The 10,768-nt window shown below is 54.7% G+C and overlaps 1 protein-coding gene and 1 long non-coding RNA gene across 3 annotated transcripts; one reads left to right on the top strand and one right to left on the bottom strand.

The window, feature by feature from the left end:
* The first annotated feature begins 93 nt into the window (after positions 1-93).
* Positions 94-10,267, top strand: TK1 (thymidine kinase 1). 2 transcript variants are annotated; one of them, XM_027080863.1, is made up of 7 exons: positions 94-227; positions 316-347; positions 1,385-1,495; positions 3,683-3,776; positions 8,763-8,852; positions 9,155-9,274; positions 9,364-10,267. In XM_027080863.1, the coding sequence occupies exons 1-7, from the start codon at positions 162-164 to the stop codon at positions 9,562-9,564; spliced, it is 714 nt and encodes a 237-aa protein (XP_026936664.1). In that variant the 5' UTR covers positions 94-161; the 3' UTR covers positions 9,565-10,267. The 2 variants fall into 2 exon arrangements, with proteins under 2 accessions (XP_026936664.1, XP_026936665.1); XM_027080864.1 differs by lacking the exon at positions 316-347 and having other exon boundaries at positions 129-227.
* Positions 6,288-8,415, bottom strand: LOC113606506 (uncharacterized). Its single transcript, XR_003427583.1, has 2 exons — positions 7,826-8,415; positions 6,288-6,784 (listed from the first exon to the last, which is right to left on the bottom strand). It is a non-coding gene; the product is annotated as an uncharacterized LOC113606506 (long non-coding RNA).
* Positions 10,268-10,768: the final 501 nt, after the last annotated feature.

The raw sequence follows: 10,768 nt of genomic DNA, 5'->3' as shown, positions 1-10,768 counted from the left end.
CGGCGGCGCCGGCTCCCGATTGGCCCGCGCGCCGGGGATAAAGAAGCAAGGCGCGGGAACCGACGAGAGCCTGCAGGGCGGCGGCGGCGGCGGCGGCGGCGGCGGCGGCGGCGGCGGCGGCGGCGGCCGGGCCCTCGATTTGTGATCTCCCTGAAGGCACCATGAGCTGCATCAACTTGCCCACCGTGCTGCCCGGCTCCCCCAGCAAGACCCGGGGGCAGATCCAGGTGCGGGCCGCGGGGCGGGGTCGGAGTCGTGATCGAGGCCCGGGTGTCCGTGCGCACCGGGGCCCAGTGACCTCTCCTTCTCTCCTAGGTGATTCTCGGACCCATGTTCTCAGGAAAAAGGTAATGGCCTCGCGGGACAGGGGTAGGCCGGGATCTCTTCCTGTACTTCCCTGCTTCTCCTCCAACCCCCAGGACCCCGTCCTCCTCCCATGACGCCCCACGACCCCGAGCCTGCCGCCCCTCTCAGAGCCCCGCTTCTAGAGCAGCCCCCACTGCCCGACCCCGCGTTCGCGCCCAGGATGCCTCTCCTCCGTGGGATCCTACCGGAGGAGAAGCTCCTCCCCTTCCCGTCCGGGTCGGAACCTCTTCCCCTTGGGGTCATTCAACCACCGCTCCTTCCGGGAGCTGGTCACAGCTGCTCACCGTTTAGCCCCTCACTAAAGCCCTCTCTGAAGGGTGCATCTACGGTGGCCAGGCTCTGTGCGCCGTGCAGTATCTGTGGCTTCCTTGCAGTGTATGATTGTTTCCTTAGATGGCCCAGGAGCGTAGTTACTCTCCACACTGAAGAGTCAAGCGCTGGTGCCTTTGCTTCCCTGAAGTGATAGAACCAATCCCAGTGAGCCCACAGTAACTCCCCTGGCCCCCCTTCCTATATGGCGCTGGGGAATCACTCCAGCTCAAATCCCTTGCCCACGACGGTGAGGCTCAGGGTGGGCTCAGGGTGGGCTCTTGGACTCAGAGACAAAGCACTTCCCTTGTTGCACCAAAAGGTTCTGTGAAGTTAGTTCAGGCTATGTGAAGAACTGTAGGGTGAGATTACTTTGGAATGGAATCTGAACCCCTCTCCTGTGCATGTGGTCTTTGCTTTGCCCCCAACAAAATCACTCCTTCAGCCCTTCCCCGAATCACCTGAGGGCCCTTCTTTGCCACCCTCCCCATAGAGAATGACTATCAGCCCAGGCATGCTCCTCCCTCCTGGGTCGAGACTGAACTCTCTGTGTGGGCCTTTTCTGTCCTCACTGGTCCACGCCCTGCCCTGCAGCCTTCCCATCCATTGGTGGGGCTCAGGCTGTATACCCCTAGAAGGCGGTAAGGAGCCCGACTTGTGCTGATGGGGTCTTCCTCGCCCACACTTATGCATGGGCCTTACCTTGCAGTACTGAGCTGATGAGACGGGTCCGTCGCTTCCAGATTGCCCAGTACAAGTGCCTGGTGATCAAATATGCCAAGGATACGCGTTACAGCAGCAACTTCTCCACGCATGACCGGTCAGTCCCTGCCCCTTCTGTCCTGTCCCCACACCTTTTGTGAGAAGGCCAGTGACTGTCAGAACTCTTTAGAGAGGATGGTTAATAATGCTGATGCCAGGCAGTGAACCGTTCAAATCTGCAAACTTTCCAGGTTGCTTGGCAAGGTACCCTAGAACTTGGCCTTTCTTGGGGCTCTAGCCCAGTGGTTCCTAGCGGGACGTGATTCTGCCCGCCAGCGTCTATTTGCAATGTCTGGAGACGTTTTTTAGTTTTCACAACAGGAGGAGGTAAGGGCATGATGGCAACTAGTGGGTAAAGGGCAGGGATGCCACTACATCCTACAATGCACAGACAGCCCCATAACAAAGAATGATCCAGCCCCAAATGTCAGTAATGTCTGGCCAAGGTTGAGAAACCCTGCTCTTGACCTATGTGGAGGTTGCAGACTGGTTTTGCTGGCCTGCAGGCTGAATTTTATTTAAGTTTTTAGTTGGCTTGTCCTTGCTGACTCCCTGTCTCGTGGCCTTTGTGCATCCCCCTTTTATGTTTATCTGCCTGTGTCCTGTGGACATTTCAGCCTGCAGCCTGAGGTTGGGAGGTTAAATTTAGTACCACTCCTGCCGTTCCGTACAGCATTTAGGGCCTGATGGTTTGGAGGCTGAGACTTTTCTCGTCTTCCAGATTCATCCACCTGAGCCCCCAGCATCAAGGCTGTGCTGTGTGTGGCTTCAGGGTGGGAGTGCGGGGGGCTCTGAAGCTGGGCAGGTGGGTGAGGCGGAGAGGGCCCAGGACTTGGAGTTAAGTTAAACGTTGAGTGACGTTTCCTGGACATGTTGCCTGATGCAGGTCATTTACGTCTCCACGTTTGCTTTCTCATCCCTAAAACATAGGTGTCCGCTGCTCAGGACGTGAGAAGTGTCAGGGGAGGACAGTGAAAGCAGTGGAGAAGATTAGAAGTGCAGCTTCTGGGTCTGTCAGATGGGGGTGGAATCCAGGCTCTGCCCCAGTGTCACAAATCCTCTCTAATCTGGGCTGTAGAGGCCCAGACGAGCTGCAGCAGAGGCCTAGCGCTTGGCAGGGGTGATGGTGCTCCAGAGACGCTGCTCTTGCTGAAGCTGGAACCGGCTTGCGTTGCCTGCAGGATCAAAGCAAGATCATCACTAAGTAGTTGTAAAGTTTTACATAAATATATAGCTGCAAAACTGCAGAGCCGTCAGGAAACTCCTAGCTCCTTGGAAGGGTAGTTCAGAGGAGCAGGCAAAAATGGAAACAGAAGAAAATAACATTGCAGAAAAACAGAAACTAGAAGACAAAGAACAGCATTCCTCTTCCAAAAGGCCTGGCTGTGGGGCAGGGTGGGGTCCACCGCGTCATTGAATGCACTGGAACACTCCCACACATGGCCTTTCACTTTCAGACTCTGCTGGGTAGGAACCTCCCCTCAGGACACACGAGGCAGCGGTATGAATGCGGATCTGAATCCTGACTCTGCCCGTTAATAGCTCTATGATCTCTGAGAAATCCTTTAATCAACCAGAGGAGTCAAACGGAGGGAATCCTAGGTCACTGCACTGCTGGTCGGTGCTCGTGGCTTATCTCTGCTGGTGCGCGCGGCGCCTAGTCTTAGATTCTGGCGCTAATGGTCTGCCCGGGGCCATGGTAGGATTTTCATGGGCCCCTTCCTCTATAAAGAAAAAAATAAAAATATATAATTTATGACTGCATTGATATAAAGACAAAGATAATCCAGACTGAGTTACATTTATTCTGATTTTTAGAAGAAATTAAAATGTTTCATTCGTCCCCAAAGCATCATGGGCCCCAGGCACTGTACCTGATGAAGTAACCCTGTCTGCACCCCACCCCACCACACAAACACACACACACACACACACACACACACACACACACAGCAGAGAAGAGCTTTGCATCTGGGTTGAGCTTTACATTGGGCATTGCTAATTTCCAGTCCAAAGTGTGAAGTGAAATAGCTCTTGTTGAATAACTGGTTTTCCAAACAAAGGCCTTTACTCTTCTCCCCAGATGCCTTCCCACAGGTGCTAATTTCTCAAAGCTCTGGGCAGACATCTCAGCCTGCTCTGCAGGTAGGGGTTGCTCATGAGACCATTTCCCTGGCCCCTCATTCTGGTTCCTGGTCTCCTCTGGCTCCCTTCTCTTGCTCACACTCTGGCTTTCTGTCCCCAGGAACACCATGGAGGCCCTACCAGCCTGCGTGCTCCGGGATGTGGCCCAGGAGGCCCTGGGCGTGGCTGTTATAGGCATCGACGAAGGGCAGTTTGTAAGTTGACTTGTCCTGATAGCACTCTTCCTGTGAACTCAACTGTCCCCCTTTTTCCTCTGCTAATTTGGAGGTTATTGGTTCAATTTCTGATATTTTTATAAGGTAAACATTGTTAACTTGCTTTAACTAGTGTCTGAATACCCTTTGAATTCCCTTTACTGCTTTCTGTGTTACTGTTATATAGAATTTATTGTACCTTAAAAAAAAAAAAATTTACAGGACTTCCCTGGTAGCACAGTGGTTAAGAATCCTCCTGCCAATTCAGGGGGCACGGGTTCAAGCCCTGGTCCAGGAAGATCCCACATGCCATGGAGCAACTAAGCCCACGAGCCACAACTACTGAAGCCCGTGCGCCTAGAGCCCGTGCTCCGCAACAAGAGAAGCCACCACAATGAGAAGCCCACGCACCGCAACGAAGAGTAGCCCCTGCTCGCCGCAACTAGAGAAAGCCCGTGCGCAGCAACGAAGACCCAACGCAGCCAAACATAAATAAATAAATAAATAAATTTTTTTTAAAAAAAGAAGCAACATTGAGCTAAACAGAACCAAACCCTCCCTATACACCAGTGTTGAGAAATCAAATTTTTTGTTTACTGTAAAAATAATTTTTTAATATATAGTTTATTTATTTACTTATTTATGTTTGGCTGCATTGGGTCTTCGTTGCTGCGTGCGGGCTTTCTCTAGTTGCGGCGAGCAGGGGCTACTCTTCGTTGCGGTGCGTGGGCTTCTCATTGTGGTGGCTTCTCTTGTTGCGGAGCACGGGCTCTAGGCGCACGGGCTTCAGTAGTTGTGGCTCGTGGGCTCAGTAGCTGTGGCTCGCGGGCTCTAGAGCGCAGGCTCAGCAGTTGTGGCACACGGGCTTTGTGGAATCTTCCCGGACCAGGGCTCGAACCCGTGTCCCCTGCACTGGCAGGTGGATTCTTAATCACTGCACCACCAGGGAAGTCCGCTTCTTTTTTTTGATTTATTTTTTGGCGGTGTTAGGTCTTTGTTGTTGCGCGGGCTTTCTCTGGTTGCGGAGAGCAGGGGCTACCCTTCATTGTGGTGTGCGGGCTTCTCAATGCGATGTCTTCTCTTGTTGTGGAGCACGGGCTCTAGAGCACAGGCTCAGTAGTTGTGGAGCATGGGCTTAGCTGCTCTGCAGCATGAGGGATCTTCCCGGACCAGGGATCGGACCCGTGTCCCCTGCATTGGCAGGCGGATTCTTAACCACTGCGCCACCAGGGAAGTCCCTGCCCCACAGTTCTGTTCCCTGTTTCTATGGCTACTTCCTCCCTGGCCAGCAAGTCAAACTCGAGTTCCCATAACTAGTGTTTATTAAACCTACTGCAGAAACATCACCAATCTTCTGTTCTGCCCTCACCCCTGTGGGTCTTGCTCTGCAAGAAGTTCTGGGGCCCAGAGGTGGCTGCCTCAGTTGCCTCTCAACATCGGACCTGACAAAAGGACTGCCTCTCCCTCCCTTCATCCTTCCCTTGGAGAGTGGTACATCTGAAGACCCCACGCTATAAGCTGAGGGTGCAGTGGTAGGTGGGCAGCTGGATCCTGGGCATGCCAGCCGCACAGTGTCACTCCAAGTGTTGGTCTTACCTCTGTTTCTTTTTAATTTTTTTTTTTTTGTCTGTGCTGGGTCTTAGTTGCAGCACACGGGGTCTTCGTTGCAGCGTGCGGGATCTTTAGTTGCAGCATGTGGGATCCACTTCCCTGACCAGGGATTGAACCCGGGCCCTCAGCAGTGAGAGCGCGGAGACCACTGGGACCACCAGGGAATTCCCTAGGAGGGGTCTGGTTTTGTCTTGACCATCACAGTCACAGAATGGCCTTGCCGGAAGTTCGTATTTATAGATCGGGCTCATATCACGTGCTGTGACCATTTTTTCCTCATCAGCAAATACCTATCCTTATGAACATCCCATGTCTTCCACGAGCTGGCCCCTTGGGTGTGGCACTTACAGGCTGTGACGGACGTGTGTGCGGACATCCTGGCTATTGTCCGGTGTATTGGGGTTTATCTACTAAGTAGAATCACTGGTCAAGGGACCGATCTCATTCATTCAGTAAGTGTTTTCTGAGCTTGTGCTGTGTGGCAGCGATGTTCTAGGTGTTGGGGATACAGCCAGGGTCTCACCCTTGCACTTACATTCTAGTTGGGGGAGAGAAATATGTAAAAGGTGGTGGCAACCGGGGGAGAAAGGCACTGTGAGGGGGTAGAGCTAAGGTGGGGATGATGCTTTATGAGGACGGTCAGAAAGGGGCCAAAAGGAAAGTGGGGTGGAGGTTCCCAGTCAGGAGTGTGCTTTTGGGCATGTCTCAGGAGCAGCCAGGAGGCCAGGGGCTTTGGCCAGGTCAGCGGGAAAGACTTTGGCGGTAACCCTGGGAGAGCCTGGAAGCCGCCCAGGGCATCTCCTCTGCTGGAGGAGCATGGACAGCGTGGGGGGTGGGGGGAGAGGCATCTGGGTGTTTGCGGAAATCCCCGGCGGTGGAGGGCAGGGTGTTGGCGGCTGCATACACACATCCTGTTCCAACTGCCCTTCTCTTTTGTTGCTCGGGTGGCTGACATCATTTTCCCTGTGTTTCTACTTTTGTAAATTGCCTCCTTCTCTTGGTTGATCTTTCCTCTACAGGACATGATGTAATCGGTGCCAGTTTGTCACATGCTGTAAATATTTCTTCCCTGTTTATTTGCCTCTGGATTTGGTCTGTGCATCTCATTTAGTCTCACCATTCATGGTGGAACGGTTGAATGTTTCAGTGTCACGTCCTTCGTTCCTGTCCTCTGTGGCCTTTGCGCCTTCAACACCAGCCTGGCTGCCGGGAAGCCGGGCCTCCACCGGGGCAGGGCTGGGGTGCTTCCCTCGTGCATCATGAGGGCGCCACCTCTCGGCAAGATAAGGACGAGGGTGAAACTACTTCTTGGCTTCCTGATCTCCCCTTTCGGTCCTCTCCCCTCATCAAACCTTGTTCAGGAAGTGGCTCACGGCAGGTCAGCCCAGGTGCTGGATCTGCAGGTGAACCAAATGGGTAGACTTGTCACCATCAAGAAACCCCCCGTTACTTTTCTACCTGGATCCCGTGTGGCAATCATTTTTGTCTACCAAGAAAACCCTACGTTTACTAGGTCCTCTGAAGTTCCGCTTTGAATGTAACCTGTATTAGAGTCTATGGCTGCTGTGACACGTACCACAGACTGGGCGGTTTAAACCACAGACATTTACTTCCCACAGCTCTGGAGGCTGGGAGCCCAAGGCCAAGGTGTGGGCAGGGTGGGTTCCCCCTGAGGCCGTGAGGGAGAATCTGTTCCAGTCCTGTCCCCTTGGTGTGCAGGTGGCCATCTGCTCCCTGTGTCTGTCCCTCTCTGTGTCCAAATTTCCCCTTTTTACAAGGACACCAGTCATACTGGAGTGTGACCCTACTGACCTACTTTATGACTGGATACCTCTGCAAAGATCCTCTCTCCAAATAAGGTTCTGAGGTATTGGGGGTGAGGGTTTCTACGTATGGATTTGGGGGGTGGGAAGGGACACAATTCAACCCATAACATAACCTAAAAAATTTAATGGCAATAAGAACAAACGTCAGTAATGTGGTTGGTTACCAGTGGGCATTCTGGGATGTTGCAGACAGCTCTGACCTTACCTTTGATCATTCAGGAACCCCAGCTGGAGGCCCAGGGTTCAGTGTTTGGGTGGGGGCGGGGTGGCATGTGAACAGGGGACAAAGTTTAAGTGGAAGAATTGAAGTCTCTGATGGTGGGCATCGCTGCAGCGGGCAAGGTGGAGGACCCTGAGAGGTCCCCAAACCCTGGTGTGGAAGGACCCACATCTGATGAGGCCTTGACAGGGAGAGTGAGACGCAGGGGGTGCTCATCCCAGGGCAGTTTTGCCCCCAGCCCCTACCCGGGGGATATCTGGCAATGTCTGGAAACCATTTTGTTTGTGACAATGGGGGTAGGGTGGAGGGCACTGGCTGACAGCTCCTTGCAGGCTGGGGGCTGCATTTCTGTGACCTGTGATGAGTCCTTTAGAGAAGAAGAGGGGCCTCACCTGGAGCCAGGCTGGAGCCTCTGGGTGGGAGGTGCTGTTTCTGTAGCTCAGGCTCGGCAGCCCTGCAGAGGCCGTCAGATCTGGCTTCGGTGAATCCCGCTGGAACTGATCCAGGTTTTCTAACCCCTCTCCTGGACCTCGTCTTGCTGAGCCCTCAGGTCTTGGTAATTTTGCACCTACATGAACGGCTTGGAGAGAGACCCTTTGCCCAAACACAAGAACTCCCCACTTCACCCAACCCAAAGACCAATCTAGACAGATGATTGACCAGTGAAAGTTCACCAAAGAATTTAAGTAGCAGCCTTGCCCTGGGCCACTTGAAATTTGATTTCCCAAGTAAGTGACCTTTCTGCAGGCCCTGTATTTAGAAGGGTGTGCCGTGCCATCCTGCTCTAAGTGGCCAGTGGAACCCTCACCCCTTCTCAAGGCGTCACACGGGCACATTATGTTTTTAAAGAAAAGCAAGCACACAGAGCCTGCCTCTCGGCCATATAGCATATGTCATAAATTATTCGAGGCTCCTGAATCCCTAAACACCACCAAGGGCCTTCCTTGCCTTTTCTTGGGCTCAGAAACGTGAAGTCATTGCCAAGGTCACAGCTAATGGGTCCAACCAAGACCACGGTTCAAGCCCAAGGCAGCCTCTGGCCTGGGCTTTTGACCACTGCGGTAGCAGACTGCCTCTCCTGGTGACTGTTCCGGGTGCTTGGCCTGGAGTGGGGCCCGGGTCTGCCATGGAAAGCTGGCAGGATGGTGGAGCGACTGGGGCTGCTGCAGATGTGCAGGCAGCGTGCCGGGTGTGGGGGGCTGGGGCCACCCTATTCTCGCGCTCCACGCCGATCCAGGTGGCCAGAGCTGTTGGGTCCAGCCACGTGTTCGTGGCTCCTGGAAGCTGCTGCCCAGGGCGGAAGCTCACTCCTCCTCTCACCCTTTCCAGTTCCCCGACATCGTGGAGTTCAGCGAGACCATGGCCAATGCCGGGAAGACCGTCATTGTGGCTGCACTGGATGGGACCTTCCAGAGGAAGGTAAGGCGTCTGGTCCAGGTCTCGGGATGGGACCCAGGAGGGAGGAAGGGGCCGGGGCTGTGCACAGATGGACAGCTCACCGCGTCCTGGATGACCAGACTGCCAGAGCCCAGGCGCTCAGGCGAGCCAGACCCAGCTCCCTGGTTTGCCCCAGACTAGGCCGCCTGCTGCAGGGGCTGGTGCTCTGGGGGAAAGCAAGGTCAGGGCCTAGTTTCCTGGCTTCAGGGCTGTGAATCAGAGGGTTTCAAGGAAAAGCCCACCCAGTGAGGTAAGTGCACACCAGTCTTTCCATGGGAATACAGGCTTTCGGGACCATCCTGAACCTGGTGCCCCTGGCCGAGAGTGTGGTGAAGCTGACGGCGGTGTGCATGGAGTGCTTCCGAGAGGCCGCCTACACCAAGAGGCTGGGCGTGGAGAAAGAGGTGGCGCCTCCTGCCTTCTCCAAGGGGTGGAGGGGCGGGGGTGGTGCTGTGTCCCCGCTCAGTCCTGGTGCTTCCTGTCCCATGGCCAGGTCGAGGTGATAGGAGGAGCAGACAAGTACCACTCCGTGTGCCGCCTCTGCTACTTCAAGAAGGCCTCGGGTCAGCCTGTCGGGCTGGACAGCAAAGAGAATAAAGAGAACTGCCCAGTGCTGGGAAAGCCCGGGGAGGCCATGGGAGCCAGGAAGCTATTCGCTCCTCATCAGATCCTGCAGTGCAGCCCGGCCAACTGAGGCACAGGCCCCACACCCAGGACAGGCGCTGACCGGCCACCTGCTCCCGTGCCTGCTGCTGCCCCCTGGCGGACGCCTGCCCCCTGCGTGCTGCCCGGCCTTCTCGGAGGAGGAAGCGGGGGTGGGGGGGTGAAGTTTCACCAGCGCCCCTTCCCCGGCCAAGGGCCACGGGCCGGTGGTCTGCACATCACACTTCCCTCCTTGCCTGCCTGCCGGCTTCCCTCAGTTCCCTTCCCAGACTACTCACAATCCACCCCAGGCAGGCGCGGGGCCACTGCTGACGTGAGTCCCTCCCTCTCCAAGCGGTGAGGCCGGAGGCGCGAGCTCCTGTGGCATCAGCGCTCCTGGCTTCTTCCCCTTTTGTGGCTTTTGCTGTTGAGTTTCTGTTCTCACTGGGAAGTCGGAGCACCAGCACCTCTGGCTCAGCACCGAGCCTCCTCTAGTGCAAAGACTTTAGTCCTGCCTGGGACGGGCTCCTGGCCCTTCTGAGGATGGCTGGACTTGTTCTCTCTTACTTCCCTTTGGGTCAAAAGCCCTTCCTGCTCTGGCGATCATTTTCTCCAGAATTACAGCTTCTTCCATGTGGGTGACACCCTGCTGGGGCTCAGATCCCAGGGGCTTGTCTTTTAAAGCAGGGGCTGTGATTTTTCTGTTGTAGTGTGTGATATTAATAACTAATATTAAAATTTACTGGTTGATGAAAGCGTATTTCTCTTTAACTGTCTGGGATTCCCCAGGTCTCACTGGAGACAGCTGTGACCTGATTTAGGTGTGGGGATTTCTTTTCAAATCATTTTCTAGTACTACTGATCTCTTAGCCACAATGCTTTTTAACTGAGAAATGATCGTGAAGTGTGTCCTGAGAGGAATGTCTGCCTGCTCTTCTGTCGGGGCAGGTTTCAGGTCAAGATGGGTGGATGAAGGAGCCTGAGGCCCAGGTTGGAAAGATGAAGCTTTGGTCTGTGCTGCCAGATGGGGCTGTGAGGTCAGGTTTTGTTTGTGAAACAGACACTTGACAGTTCAGGAGCCAAGAAGACCAGCTCTGCTGTGCCTCAGAAAATACGCTGTGGGCAGCTTACACGGAGGCAAGAGTGCGCCAGGTCAGGTGTGGGTGGGGTGAGCCTGGGCTGTAGGTGTGCCCCATGCACATGGGGGTCCGGGTTCCCCACCCTCGCCCCAGCTTCTCCCTCCCCTTTGCTCGCGG

The sequence above is a fragment of the Aethalodelphis obliquidens genome, unplaced genomic scaffold (assembly GCF_003676395.1).
Source record: "Aethalodelphis obliquidens isolate GAN/ISIS:26980383/991018 unplaced genomic scaffold, ASM367639v1 scaffold44, whole genome shotgun sequence".
NCBI lineage: Eukaryota > Metazoa > Chordata > Mammalia > Artiodactyla > Delphinidae > Aethalodelphis > Aethalodelphis obliquidens.
Note: the sequence above shows the minus strand (reverse complement) of the source record. Positions and strands in the feature narration are given on the sequence as shown.